Source organism: Sprattus sprattus (assembly GCF_963457725.1).
Source record: "Sprattus sprattus genome assembly, chromosome: 10".
NCBI lineage: Eukaryota > Metazoa > Chordata > Actinopteri > Clupeiformes > Clupeidae > Sprattus > Sprattus sprattus.
In genome coordinates, this window is record NC_137908.1 from 23,232,299 (window position 1) to 23,247,996 (window position 15,698).

At 40.5% G+C, this 15,698-nt stretch overlaps 1 protein-coding gene across 1 annotated transcript in view; it reads left to right on the top strand.

Moving 5' to 3' along the window:
- The window catches only part of dock3 (dedicator of cytokinesis 3), a gene marked incomplete at both ends in the record, with an annotated part of 77,912 nt that overhangs the window by 30,501 nt on the left and 31,713 nt on the right, over nt 1-15,698 (top strand). Inside the window, 14 exon segments of the mRNA XM_080846109.1 lie at nt 781-862; nt 972-1,032; nt 2,109-2,256; nt 2,843-2,931; nt 5,084-5,209; nt 5,903-6,027; nt 6,225-6,393; nt 6,938-7,044; nt 7,437-7,608; nt 8,329-8,426; nt 10,059-10,142; nt 11,376-11,476; nt 11,649-11,730; nt 11,990-12,160. Coding sequence (XP_080702235.1) covers nt 781-862; nt 972-1,032; nt 2,109-2,256; nt 2,843-2,931; nt 5,084-5,209; nt 5,903-6,027; nt 6,225-6,393; nt 6,938-7,044; nt 7,437-7,608; nt 8,329-8,426; nt 10,059-10,142; nt 11,376-11,476; nt 11,649-11,730; nt 11,990-12,160 — 1,615 coding nt within the window.

The following is a 15,698-nucleotide window of genomic DNA, read 5'->3' on the forward strand; positions in this document are numbered from 1 at the left end:
TGAAAGCCAGGGAAACCAAGGCGTGTGTGAGGTTCCAAGACCATTTTCGTGGAGTCATAGACAACATGAGGAAGTAGGGAGAGTGACACTAGGGCACAGGCTGGCAGAAATGTTGAGGTTGAAGTTCAGAAAACAGTCAGGCACAATGTTCAATTGATAAACCACACGAACCAAAAGTAACTATGCTCAAAGCCCAAAAGTTCCTCTGTGGATAGCCCACATGCTAAAGAGGGTAGCCTTTGGAAGCGCATACTGAGCCCTTAGACAACCCTAAAAGGGTCACCTGTGTACAGCTTCCATAGGATCCACATGTTTACTGTATGCACCTATGCACCAGAACAAATTTCAGGTAGGCGCATACCTACGTGACAATAAATCTGTTTCTGACTCTGACTCTGATTAGTCTTACCACAGACCAGTAGGGGCCACTATGAGCTGCTTAAATGATATCAAATTTTAAACCCACACTATCAGACCAGATTAGGCCAGATCTTTAGAAAATGATACCGTTTATTGCAGAATAATTTGGAAATTAACCAAATGTTCAGGATATGCTCTGTCCTGGGAAAGGATGTTGATAACAATTGGTTTCATTTTGTCATCTGCTTTTAAGGAACTGAAGCATCACTTCTGCTTTCCCTCATGGCACTCCTATGCATCAAACTTTACATTTTGGTGTTTTGTTGATGCCTTATTGCTTTTTTCCGTAATCATTTATTGAGAGAAACTCCATCTCCATGAGGAGAGACTCATTCACAGCCTCGTTCTCTTCATGCACAGTGAGAAGTTCATGGTGCGACTCAGCAAAAATGGTGGTCCGAAGAACCCAGAGAAAGTGGATCGACTGTGCGCTTTATTCACAGTATGCATTTTAATCTGTTTAACATTCCCCTTCATATCATTATTGTTTTGAAGTCAGATTTGATATGAATAAATTGTATCTAATATGGTCTCTTTTCTAACCTCTACAGGATTTGAGTAACAAGGACATGAAAAGGGACCTGTACATTATTTCACAACTCATAAGAACAGGTGAACTACTACCTTTTCCTTGAATTCTGTGAAACACATTTGGCTGCATACACACACACATACATACACACACACAGACACACACACACACAGACACACACACACACACACACACACACACACACACACACACACACACACACACACACACACACACACACACACACACACACACACACATATACACACACACACACACACACACACACACGTATGCATTCCATTCCGTATGCAGACACATTATGGAGAGCATGCACATAGGGTCAAACACGGCATCAAATCCAGATCAAGACACAAACAAAGCAACAGAAATATAATTTTACATTGTACAGGTAGCATATCTGGGTAATAATGATAATAATAATTCATGTAATAAATCTGCAAGTGGTATTGTAAACATATGGAAGTACTGCAAAAAGAAGGTCTCAAGAGTGTAAGTGCGTGTGTAAGTGCGTGACTAGAGTTCAATGTTTGACAGGTTCAGGTGGGTAACAGCATAGAGGAAGAAGCTGTTTCTGAGTCTGGTAGTGTGGGTAAGGGTTAGGGTTAGGGTTGCCTGAATCCAGAAACATTTTCTGGATCCGGTACCTTTTTTTATCGAGTTCACACAGAGCCGTGTCAAGAAAAATCTGCGTACACACGGAAACGCTAGAGCAGAGAGGAGTGGTTGAATCTGCTGTAAAGATGTCATGGAGCATGCGCATAAAGTGACAGTGGCCCCTAAAGTGGCCCCTAAGGTTGAGCCTATGTTCCAATCAATCTTGTTTGCTTACATGGCGTAGTGTGATCCATTAAGTACCAAATGTAGCATACTGTACATGCTGCATACATACTTGATACATACAGAGATGGTTCATTAAAAACAAAGTGAGCCAGCTTTCAAAGAACTGTTTTTAGTTTAGTGGGTGTAAATAGTTCAGAGACTGTCCCATGTAGTGTGCTGCAATTGTAGCCATGTTTATATACAATACAGTGACATTTTGTATAGAAGCCTATCTGTTGTTTTTGATGTTATTCATATATGTGTTTAAAATAATTGTGTCTATATTTGTTTGTATGTACGTGTGTACCTGCAGGCCGGATGCTTCTGAATGACTCAAAGAAGGGCCCGGCCCATGTGCAGTATAGACGGCCATACGGGTGCGCTGTGCTGGCCATGAGTGATGTGCTGCAGACCATCTCAGAGATGAAGGAGGAGAAGGACTTTGTGCTGAAGGTTTACACGTATGTGCCATCATATGCAACCACATTTACAAACACACACAGTTAAGCAAACCAACATGCAGGGAAGTAGTTCACACCAATTAAAAAATGAAACAATAAAGAGTGCATGATGCATCATGCAGACACGCCTAAAATTTGGGTAAGATTTTGGGCCCCATTTGCCATAGACTTGTGAACAGAATTCTCACATTTTCGTAACATTAAATAACTTAACAATCTCTCTATATTGTCATGATATTTGTTACACTCTAGCAGTCATAAAACACACAATATGTTCTCACCAATATGAACAAATGCGTCACTTTTGAGATTTGTATATTTTGGTATAGTAAACATTTTTCACAGTGGATGAAAGAAACCCCTAACAATGTGTAACATTGTGTATCCACAATTTGGACAGTGTACTTAAGATGTGGATAGTGTACTTTATTACATGCTTGTGTATAGTACAGCTAGCATTAGCATGCTCATTGGTTTTCAAAATGGGGCTTATTGCACTCCTAATTACATTTCATTTTGTGTTTCTCCCTTCTTTCTCTCTCTCTCTCTCTCTCTCTCCCTCTCTCTCTCTGTCTCTATCATGTAGATGTAATAATGAGAATGAGTGGTACCAAATCCATGAGAACATCATCCGCAAGTCCAGCACTAAGTATACCGCGCCCAGCACAAACTACGGTATTGAAACGTTCTAATTTGCAGTATCAGTTGAGAAATCAAAGTGCCTTTAAAGCCTTAAATAGGTGAAACCATTGGGGCTGACTTATACCAAAGGCAGCTGCCTGCTGCCTTGCTACCTTGAGTTGCCTGCCTGCCTACCTTCAGCTGTCTAACTTGTTTGTTGCTGTAGCAGGCACCAAGGTAGCTTTTACAAGCTTTGTTTCGGGCGGCCTACCAAGGTAGCAACGCAGAACACTGTTGGCAAGATACGGGACACTAACTTCATAATTAAAAAATAATTGTGTGATTTGAAGGCAGCTAAGGATGCATGTATGCTACCTTCCAAATTCAACCGAACAAAGATAATTTTCTCTGTAAATATCTAAGACTGCAGATAAAAAAAAAATCATATCAGAGAATCTTTGCTACCTGTTCATCATACATGTGGCACAAGAGATCAAAAGTTAGTTTGGACTGGCTTTATGTACAGTATGTCCAAAGATACATTTAGTTTGTGTGGATTGGAGTGTAGTCTAATATCCATGTTAAATATACACTGATTTATTGTTGGTTATATACACTATATTACTGGTTGGTGAGAGCTAAAAGAGACAAAAGGATCAGAAGTTAGATGCCGAGCTGGTCTTCTCTGTGTTGGACTAGTCAGTAATAACTCATTAGCTGTCTTGCCATGTCTTGTGTGTGCTTGTTTGATGTTCGGGTGTATAAGGAAAGTTGTCATCACGCTAGCCTTTCATACTAAACATCTCTGCCAATGTTGTTTATGAAGTAATACGACGTAGGCTACAATCTTATTGGTGTCATCCCTGTTTCACAGAGATTTGTAGTTTTTCTACATGCCTAAAGTCATCAACCTCAGTCCCGACTCAGGCTTGCATCCAAATGAATTCATCTTTATGGATTCACCTTTATCAGTTTTATCCGTGTTATCACACACTATGCATTGAAACCATTAGAAAACAAAGGCTGAAAATGTGAGCTGTATTTCAGAAAAACTAAAATTAAACTTTTTCACATTCTTTCTCACATGATGGGTATCGTGTAAGTTCCTGTTTCTGACCACTGTGCAGATTTAACCTTCTTTTCAAGGGAAGAGGTAGCCTGACGATGTCATACTCATAATTCTAGTCAGAATATGAGTCTGATACTGAACTATTGGGCTGTGATTATGGGGCGTGTTTCAACGAACCAGGGGGAAAAAATGCCTCTTCGCTCAATTGGATACCTTGAACCAATCAGAGCAACGTAGTATGACCATCTGATACATTAAAACTTTAACCTGATCCCGTAGGAAGGACGGCAAAAACATCTTTTCGATAGACAAATGCCTTGATCGCGTTTCTCTGTTCCTCTTTTAAAATGAATACGCTGTCAATATCTGTTGAGATATGCCTGCTCATGTTACTAATTAGCAACAAGGCTATAGCTAGCTACCATGTATTTTAATGGATTTTTGGTGTAGTGTTAGCAATGCCCTAACAATAATGGTCTAGAGCGCTTCAGTTAAGACATACAATCCTCGGCAACATCCTTGATGCACATATACAACTAACCGAGTCAATGTAGACATAAAAAAGTCGTGTAGATAGCATAATTTACATAAAATATGTCCCACTTACAAGCCGGATACGCCGCCATCTTTTGGAAGATTTCGAATTTACCGCTGGATAATCTGTCCATCATCGTATAAAGCCCGCCCTGACAATTTGATTGGTCCGGCTTTATCTGTCCGATGAAACCCTCTCCCAACTAACTCAGAGCCAGACCAAATCTCCCTGACCAAAATGTTTGTGGGCGGGGTTTGGGCTGGTATCCAGGCTAGGGAAGAGGCATAGCAACTCTCGAACTTTGCACGGCTAAGACCCCCCTCCTTGTTTTAGTTTCATAGTGTAAAATAACATTTAATTCTATTTCAATCTCATCTGTGCAGACACACTACAGCATCTCCCTTCCATTGTTTATACTGTGTTTGCATTGGTAAAGTTAAACCTTATTTAGAACCAGTTTGGTCTGTTAGGAAGGTTTTTTTCAGAGGTATTGGGCAAGTTAAGTGGACAAGTTAAGAGCGTTGAACACCCTCCAAGACCTCAAATCAAACATCTACACACACCACCTTCCTTTATTGCATTATTTGTCTTTCCTCTTGCAGGATTGGTTATCTCTCTGCAGCTGCTGAGAGGAGACATTGAGCAGGTCCGGAAGGAAAACCCTATGATGTTTAACCGGGGTGTGGCTATCACTCGTAAGGTGGGCTTCCCTGATGTCATCATGCCAGGTGAGACCATGACAACTGCTGCGGACTACACGAAACTCACAGATATTTCTCTGAATATGATATAACCTAACCTAAACGAATTGTCCATCCAGTGTTGTGCGATCTGTACACCTTTTGGGTAAACACATGGCATTAATCCAAAGCCCTGTTAACCTTGGCTCAGCTATCCCATGCTCGCAAACCCTGTTAATTCATGCACGACAATCTAAGTAGATGTAACTATACTTGCAAACTGATGTGGGAATTATTAGATAGCATTTAAGATGCTACACTACCATTGCTACACTCCCAATCTACTGAGTAAGTAAAGATTAGTTAGCTTCTGTGTGACTGGGCTGACAGTTTTTTTGGAGGAGAAATTCTGTCCAATAACAGTTCAAATGACGTTGCGCTCCACAGTTAATTGTGTGCGCTATCTATCGGTAAATCTATTGTGTACGCTATCTATCGGTGAGTTGGCTCGATTCAATTAGCTTGCCATCAGAAGGATAACAAATATTAACAAATACATTTGATCTCAAAATGCGACTGATCACTTGGAGTCTGGATCCCTGACTCTAACCATAAACATTTAAGTAACTGCCTTTTCAGATTGTGATTGTGTTTTTCACCTGTCATCTGTGTCATTTACAACTAACCCTGAAGAACGTTTCAGGCTTGAGGTGTTTAAGCGTCTTCCTGTCTGTGACCTAGGTGACATCCGAAATGACCTCTACCTGACCTTAGAGAGAGGAGACTTTGAGAGGGGCGGTAAAAGTGTTCAGAAGAACATTGAGGTGGCGGTGTATGTGCTATATGCTGATGGGGAAGTCCTCAAAGTATGTCATCCTTTTTGTTATGTTATGTTACAGAGCCCATTTTATGTTTTTAAGTTCAAATAGTTTGTTTTTGCAAATCTAAAAATAAAACACTAAAATATTTAACACGCAACATTTATCCATTAGTATTAATATGTTGTGTCTATTTCTGTGTTTGAATGCACTTGTTATTTTTCCCCGTGTATATTTTGTCTCAGGACTGCATCAGCTTGGGGTCAGGTGAAGGTGAAGCAAGTATCACTGAATACCGCTCTTTTGTGCTGTACCACAACAACAATCCCCGTTGGAGTGAGGTCATCAAGCTTCCCATCCCCATCGACCGATTCAGGGGCTCACACCTGCGCTTCGAGTTCAGACATTGTTCCAGTGAGTGCCCCATTTCTGTCATGGATGTGATTGTCTCACAAGCCTACGTGGTGGGTTCAGGGTGTGTGTGTGTGTGTGTGTGTGTGTGTGTGTGTGTGTGTGTTTATGTGTTTAAGTGTTTAACGGCCCATTTCTCACCTCAACAGATCTCACCCTAAAATGACATCAATCAGTGAATGTTGATTCCTGATAAAGTGAATCTATCATCATGGATTGTGGATACAGTATTTTAATTCAAATTCTAATCTTGTTAATTAGCTTCAGATTCCTGTCATTGCCACTGCCACTGACTCTAGATTTCTTTTATGATAATCCAGTAGTAAAATCGTGGAATTGCTGCTGTAAGATGGCCTATACCGTTTCAGGAATGCCACTGGAATGGTAGAATGGTAGAAAGCATAAAATGCATTTACCTAATAAAATACAGAGTAAAAGCATCTCATCCTTAGTGAATTATCCACATAGTCCAAAGACAAACAATACGTTGTTGACATGAATGCAGGCAGGTGTCTAATGATGACTTTGGCTAATTATACTACCACAGCTAAAGATAAGGGAGAGAAGAAGCTCTTCGGGTTTGCCTTCACCCCACTCATGAGGGAGGACGGGACTACGCTGACTGATGAGAGCCATGAACTCTACATTTACAAGGTCAGCAGGCTGTCTTTATATAATCCCTATACCTGTTTTTATATAATCCCTATACCTGTCTTTATATACTCCCTATACCTGTCTCTATATTCTCCCTATACCTGTCTCTATATACTCCCTATACCTAAAGTGTCCTTAGAACTAAAGTGGTCCCTATAAACTCCCTATACCTGTCTCTATATACTTACAATGATATTATAGACTTTATCTGAGGTAAGCAGTTTGAGTTGCAGAGCTCTTGATGCCATGCTATGTGCTATGGTCTATGTATGGGCTCCACCTTACACATGGTTTACAATGAAAGCTAGGCAACAGAGCTTTTGTTTGAATCACTCAATGTGTGGATGAAATGAGCTGCTTTGATCCAACATATCTGACTTGCTGTTTTCCAGTGTGATGAGAACACTACCTTCAGTAACCATGCCCTTTACCTGGGCTTACCTTGCTGCAAAGAGGACTTGAATGGCTGCCCCAACTTCCCTTCCAGCCTCATATTCCAGCGTAATCAAAGAGAGACCTTGTGGATCTCAACTCAACTCTCCTCCACCAAGCTTACTCAGAATGGTATGGTCATCCAGTCCTTAATAATCTGCTGATTGTTTAAATCATAAAAACATTTGATTTGAAACCTAGTTGAATTAAGTTATGCAAGTTGGTATATTTTTCCCGTTTAGGACTCAGATGTAGTGAATCGTATGGCACCTAATGACAAAATAGTGCTTACATTGTCCCTGCAGAGGGGATGTTGAGTGACTGTATCAGTATGGTAATGAAATTTTAACAATAAAGGCGTCTGTAGATAGCTAGCTTGCTAATATGCTAACATATTCCCAATAAGCATCATGAAATAGGCATCAATAGTTGTTGTAAAAGGCTGTGTGAGACAGTAACTATGAGGAAGATGAGAGAAGGTTAGAGGAAGATGGTGGGGTTGCTGGATTTCAGAGAGCGCAACACGGCCCACGTGGCAATGATGTCATGTTGCAGACGCAATATTTCTGGCGTATGTTCTGAAGTTAATTGAACGTATTATGAGTTTTCAAGTCTGTTTTCAAGTTGAAGTTGTGGTAACTCATCATACTTTTTTGTAATGAAGAGTAATGATTGAGTAATGTACACAGGCCTTTAGCAGTGATGAGTACATCTTTTTTGCAGTGGTACATAGGTATTTGCATACTGTCGTACTGCAATCTGTGATTTATACATACATAGTATAAATTGATTCATAATTTCATATCAAGGTTTGATTATTTGAATGTTTGATCAATGCATTTTCTTGGCTAGTGGACCTGCTGGCCTTGTTGAAGTGGAAGGCTCACACTGACCATGTTATGGATATCCTCGGAAGACTGCGCCATGTGAGCGGAGAAGAAATTGTAAAAGTGAGCTAACTAGGACCCTTGACGGTTTGAAGATTGTTGTATACAATATGTGCACCATCAAATAATAGATCCTTCTGGAAAATGTTACTAAAAGGAAGACATGACGTTCATTTTCCCTTGTTTGTTGTTATTAAAGAACAAACAAATTCAGCCCATAGTGGATTGAACTTGCAGTACAATACAGTGGTTTTGAGTAGGGATGCACCGATCCGCTTTTCTCACTTCCGATACCGATACCGATATCTGAGGTTTAGTATCGGCCGATACCGATCCGATACCGATATAAAAAACAGCGCAAAACTATGGTAACTGTGTGTATGTGTGTGACCACACGTGCGAGAGGGAGAAATTAGGAGTGCATGATATGAGATCTTGGTGCATTTTTTGCTCATTTGCTACTTAACATCATGTCTAGTCATCACTATCAATTCATAACATAGGCTAAAAATAATCACAAATAATGTACGTTCTAACTAGCGCTAGTGTTCATATTAGTTAGCAATCATATATCCGCTAGCGTCAACTTTAACGTTACATTGTAGAGGCTCAGCATGGTGACCTGTTAATGTATTTGCTGGTTCTAGGCTGTTAAAAGACCCACGATTACCAAAGCAGTATTCTTTATCTCCCTTTAATGTGCATTCATCAATTTCCATTACATGACGAATGCATGTGATCCTACATACGTGTGTGTCTGCAATGAGAATGGGCTGCACTGAATTACTATAACATGAGTTATTGCTACACAATAACAATTACACAACTAATATTACTCGATACATATAATTGTGGACATTACACAAGGCAACATATATCTCATTCATAGCTCATCCAGCCGAAATCTTAACAGGATGAACCCATCTTTATTACAGCCAATCAACATCAGGACATAACTAAATCTCCGCTTAGCATGCTAATCGCTTCTAATAGCAACGTGAACTCATAATACACTACCAATATACATAAACATAACATTTTTTTTTTTTTTTTTTTTTTTTTTTATAATTGTCACCGATACCCGATCTAGAAATGTCTTCAATAACGTTACCGATACCGATACAAATATCGGATCGGTGCATCCCTAGTTTTGAGGTAGTCTGAACTGAATGAAAATCAATGTGATGTTTCGTGTTGTGTCACAAACTGGAGACTTGAAACCAGAAATAGGATGCAAAAGGCGTGTTTTACTAAAATAAATCAAAATGCCACGATGGGAAAACAAGGCAAAGTTCACAGTACTGGAGAACACAGCATGTCTTACTGATCACAAAACAATTACACACAAAGACAAAGGAAAAGTCTAAGGCTTACATAGGAGCTTAATTAATACATTGACTACAGGTGAGAACTAAACTTGATTGACACAATGGCTACAGGTGAGAACTAAACACAATTAACACATTGGCTACAGGTGAACCAAACATCGAGGAAAGCAAACATCGTGGAAACCAAACATCGAGGAAACCAAACATTGAGGAAAAACTAAGTTGTGAGGGAAATACTTAACACAGGAGATGATGAACGGGCTGGAGTAGCATATGGGGCAAGAGAAACTGAGGAGCGTGTAGCTAAGGTAGTGACAGTTTGTTTGTATCTTTATCAGTCAATAGACATTTTTCATTCATTTTGCAGTTTCTTCAAGACATTTTAGACACCTTGTTCTCCATCCTGGATGACAACACTGAAAAATATGGACCTCTTGTCTTTCAGTCATTGGTGAGAATAATTCTCTTCCACTCTAATTGTGTCTGTGTGTGTCTATTTGTGTCTTTTTCCATGCTCACGTGAGAAGTATAGCTTTGTGTTAATGTGTAAACATGCACGTGTTGTAACGTGAGTCCATCTGTGCCTCCTGAGTAGAATGCATTCATGGGGCACAGTTGGCCTTCCCCCAAACGTTAGCAGGAGTTTAGCACTGTATGTTGCAGATTCCTATTGGACTCAGCTTGGGCATCTCTGGTCAGATGACTCTAGCAGCTATCTTTCCAATGCATCCATGTGATTGGCAGCATATGGAGATACAGTCCCTGAGGAACATAAGGACAGCCATAGTGCAGCTTCTCATGGGTTTTGTATCCACCGTATTCCTACCTCTCATAATTCCTTGCAAGCAGTGTGCTACGGTCTTCTGCTGTATAACGAATTGTATAGGTTGGTGAACCCTAGAAAGCCAGATAAACAGTGCCTCTCAAACAATCGCAAAATAAGTACTGTAACAATCTCTGATCCCTCAAAGGTTCAGTGATAGATTGGAATACAACTTCAATTAAAAAAATAACGCACAGTAGCATAGCTGTGTGATTCAGTTGTCAGTGATGGTGAAGCCATATACAGTACATTTGAATAATCTGTGAGGCTTTCCAGTAGCTACCTTTGTGGTAATAAAACTATCTAACTACCTGATTGTGACAGTGCTAATTATCGGACGGCGTGTGTTATCGGCAAACGTTTGCCGTTGTCATGTTAATCCATTATTAAACTGAAATTATAGAGTGTTTATCAATTAATAAACTAGCATTTTGATTGTTTAAAATAATGGCCGATGTTTGACACTGTCCGATAACTGACATAGCTACGCTACCTTACTTAACTTCTGCTCACAATGTACATTTTCAATTACACCTTCCTAGGGAAAACATTTAGAAGCCACTTAGCCATAGAATGGAAAGGCATGGTTGATTCACTTCCGTTATCTGTATATTGAGCTCCATTGAAAGGTGTATGACTACCTCATTTATGACAATGTCAGGACTGTACCACCACCCCATTTTGTCCTTGAGAGATCTTCCATCCTTGAGAGATCCTCTCAAAACGGAGAGTGATTGCTTTAACTAAGAAAGGTGTCACATGTCTGCCACTCTGACCCCAGGCACTGCCCTCTGTTTCCAGTGCCCAGTTTATTTTTCAACTGCTTGTCCCTCATTATGGAATCTAGCCATCTTGTTTCAGGTGTTCATAATCAATCTGCTGCGTGATAGCAAATACCACCACTTTCGGCCTGTTATGGACACTTACATCCAGAAGCACTTTGCTGGAGCCTTGGCCTATAAGTGAGTGATGAACAGTATGTTTTGGTATTTGACATAATAAAACTACAGGCTGACTACATCTTCTCCCATCTTACCATAATGTATTGCAAGTGTGAATGTTAAGCCTGTTACTGTTTATTATTATGTAACCATCTGAATTCAGTTGTTGAGTATAGTTTCTTTTTGTGTGCAGGGAGTTGATTCGCTGCCTGAAATGGTACATGGATAAGTCTGCAGAGGTTGTCAGACAGGACCACATTCAAGATGCAATGAGGGTAAAACACATGATGACATGATGATTCTTCAAGACAGTTCCAACTGATTGACATTGACTCATCACTGGTAGATTTGCCCCCCTAAAATATTGGGCTAATAGAATAGTATGTGTGGATTGCAACAATTTCTCTTTCATTAAAGTAGTAAATTCATTCACTAATATTGTTCAGTCATATAGGGAAATATTTTGATATACGTATCGTATACTTGGAATTTCTTTTTTTTAAGAATGCTATTGAAAACTTTAATTTCCTCTAGGCTCTGGAGTACCTCTTCAAGTTTATTGTGCAGTCACGTATCCTATACTCTCGCGCAACCTGTGGAATGGAAGAGGAGCAGTTTCGTGCCAGCATTCAGGAGCTCTTTCAGTCTATTCGCTTCGTGCTCAGCCTGGACAGCCGCAGCTCAGAGACTCTCATCTTCACCCAGGTCAGACCCAAACCTCGTGTCAAAGTGCATCACAACGTCTGACGCATAGCTTTATAGTTGGCAAACACCAGGAGAATCTCTCTGCACGTTCATTGTTTGCTCACGGTCAATTTCATGAGTGTGTACACACACATACAAAAAAAATACTGATGCACAGGGTGTTTTTCATCACACATGGAATCAAAACTTTTGTTTATTGAGCTGGTGACCCTTACATCAAGAACATAAATCATAAATGCCATGAACAACATAAGTCACAACATTTAGAGATGTTGATTTTAAACATCACCTAAAACTCCCAGGCTGAGAGGATAAAGAGCACTTTTAGGTTGGGTCTTAAACGCAACCAAATGTATATAACATGTACTTACTTCAAAACGTCATGCTTGCAAACATTAGTAGCTAGCTCGTCTGCTCACAAACTTCAGTAAAGCATCTCGGCAAATTTAACAATTTCATGTTTTCTCTCGATCCTAGGCCAGTGTCTTTTGAAACTTGCTTCTTCTGTATTTCACCCTTCGACTACTGGGCTGTAGTGTTGTCCATTATGTTGAGCAGCTTGTGCAACATCCTTCTCTCCATAACCAAATCTAGGGGCTCCAGAGCAGTCCCCAGCAAAGAGCCAGCCTTCTTTATCAGTTTTTCAGTTTCTTTGAGTCACTGACTCTGATGCTGCTGCCCCAACAGATGGCCGCAAACAAAATGGCACTTGACACAGTCTGGTAGAAGATATGCAACATCTTGCTGCACACATTGAATCACCTAGGCTTTCTCAAGTATGCTCTGTCCAGTCTGTTGTCCAGGTGGACGCCCAGGTTTTTGTAGCCCTCCACCACCTCCACCCTCCCAGGGTGGAAACTGTATTCAGCTTAGTCCCGGTCCTCCTTAAGTCCACAACTATCTAATTTTTCTTTGTCAGATTTACGAGAGGGTGATTGCTCCTAAACCATGCCACAGAGCCGTCCTCTAGTTCTTTTTACTCCTGTCCCCCACTGACACACCCATCAAGTACAGAGTCATCTGAAAAGTTCTGCTGATGACAGCACTCTGATCTGAGGTGATAGATCTGAGGGCATAGCCAGGGTTCAGAGGGCAAATCCAGGGTTCAGAGGGCATAGCCAGGGTTCATAGACAAAAGTCAGGGTTCAGAGGGCATAGCCAGGGTTCAGAGGGCATAGCCAGGGTTCAAAGGGAATAGTCAGGGTGAGGGGGAAAGGTAAGAGTGCAGTGCTCCTGTGCTGCTAACCACCTTTTCAAATACGCATTCTCTCAGCCACATAAACTGTCTGTCAGGTAGTCAATAACCCAAGAGGTTGTGTGGATAGACGTATTAATGCATGCTCAGTTTGTAGCATACACAGCCAATGGGCACAAGTCTGCATAGACAGTGCTAATGACGAATTGTGCATCATGCTTACCGTGCGTAGACCACATCCACTGAAGTATACTTCCTACTTAAAGTAGAATATTATTTACGAATGCATTTTTTAGTTTTTAGTGTTTATTTTCTTGTTTACATTAAATCTTTATATATCTTGTTTACATGATATTGTTATATCATTATATATGTTTACATTATACCCAGTGGCGCGGGAAGGGGGGTGCTAATGGTGCTGCAGCACCACCTAGCTCCAGGCAGGGAAAAATAAATAAAGCTCTTACTAATTTGTATGTATTAAATATATATTAAAACGGTTTAACTCATATTTTTGCTTTGGGGAAGAAAATGAATGTTAAACAAATGGGTTTGCTAGTTTTTAGTTATCACAGGTATGCATAAAGATCTTGCCATATGAGGTTCATGTGTGTGTGCTGAAGTTGGCACTGTAACTGATGAAGAAAACCGTAAACGAACTTGGAGTATTTTGGCAAAAATGCGACGAGTTAGAAGATGGAGATGCTGCAGCATCTTCTTCTACTTTCCACTCACGCATAACTGTCGCAATGACTAGCAATAAGCAGAAACATATTTTGGAGTTGTTATTGAGGAGCATAGTTAAGATAAGTTAAATTAGCGATGAACAGTCAAGGACGTCAACAACAACGACGACAGAGTAAATCGTTGGCCACAGGCTATTCTGTTCAAAGGCTAAAATTTAGGCTAATAGTTTATGCAGGCCTACTTTATCTGAGGGTATCTAGAGATAAAGGAGCAAATTAACATATACCAAACTTTCGATTTCTTTATTGTGGATTCACAGGAGTTGTGAATGTTAATGACGTTTATAGTTTATGCCGAGATCTGGAACATGCCACATAATCGATCGTGTTATATGTTTTGTTGTTGTTGTTCCATTATTTTTTGGATTTGTTTACATGTTAAGATTCTCGTTGGAGATAGGCAATAATTGTAAGGCAATACCCAGCCAATTTCAACTTCGGCCTCTGGGCTTAATTTAGGCTATGTATGTGGATATCATCGTAGATGATGGAGGACATTTGCACTGATGGAACTCCGGCAGTGAATGTGTACTGGCTACGGAAAAATGAAATAAAGTTTGCATGTATTAGAAATAGTTCATGCTTGGTTCTGGTGTATTTTAAAAGTTTTTTAAATGTCATTTAGTGGTCACAATCAGTGCTATAGCCCCTAAATACTTGTCTAAAATCATATTGTTGTGACGTCACATAGTAGAGCCCACAGCACCCCCGGCATGAAAGAGGTTCCAGCGTGCCTGATATACATTGTGTATTGTTTCTTTAGGCAGGCCCAAATGGTCCACCACTCTGTTTTAGGAGTTATGCAAATAACCCAGGCCATCTATATCACCCAGGACATCTATATAACCAAGTGGTACTCAGACCTCAGGGTTATGTTACTTCTGTTCACTTATAAAAGGCAAAACACTTTATCTCAGTTTTTTTAATTTCAAGTTAAGAAAGTAAGTGAAAGGAAACATCAGTGAAATTACTGGTCAAGGTCTTCTTATGGTTAGCACATTAGTTCTGCAGAATCCACACACACAATGCACAAGAAGCAATAGCATCTGTCCTCCTTTTGGTTTAGGTTTAGAGTAGCCGTCCAAATTATTTTTGATGTTTCTTAGTTTTTCCCTTTTTTTGACCTTGCTTTGTGACCTCCTCCTGTCCCTCCCCTGGCCATCCCCCTCAGGGCTCTCAGCCTGCCACTGGACCACCAGCAGGCTCTCTCAGTTGTTCTCAGGCGTGGGCCTCAGCAAACCCACGTTCCTCTCCTCTTTCTGTAAGTATAGGTGCCCCAGCCTCTTACCTCACCCAATACTCCTGGTGTGTGCTGCTCTGTGCCTCCTACAGGTCCATGTTACTTCAAGTTTCTGATCCAGTTTGCAGAATCAATGTCCCAATAAACATGAGGTGTGAAATGTTGTCTGTTTGAAAATTGACTGAATCAGAAGCTTGAACGAGAGGGCAGGAGTTCAGAACAAACACACTGAAAACCAACCACTCCCACCCCCACCCTCACCCCCACCCAGAATCACTACCAGCAAGTACAACCCACCTTACCAACCAACCAAGCTGTCAACAATAAAACCCCACCCCTTCTCTCCCAAATGCGTTT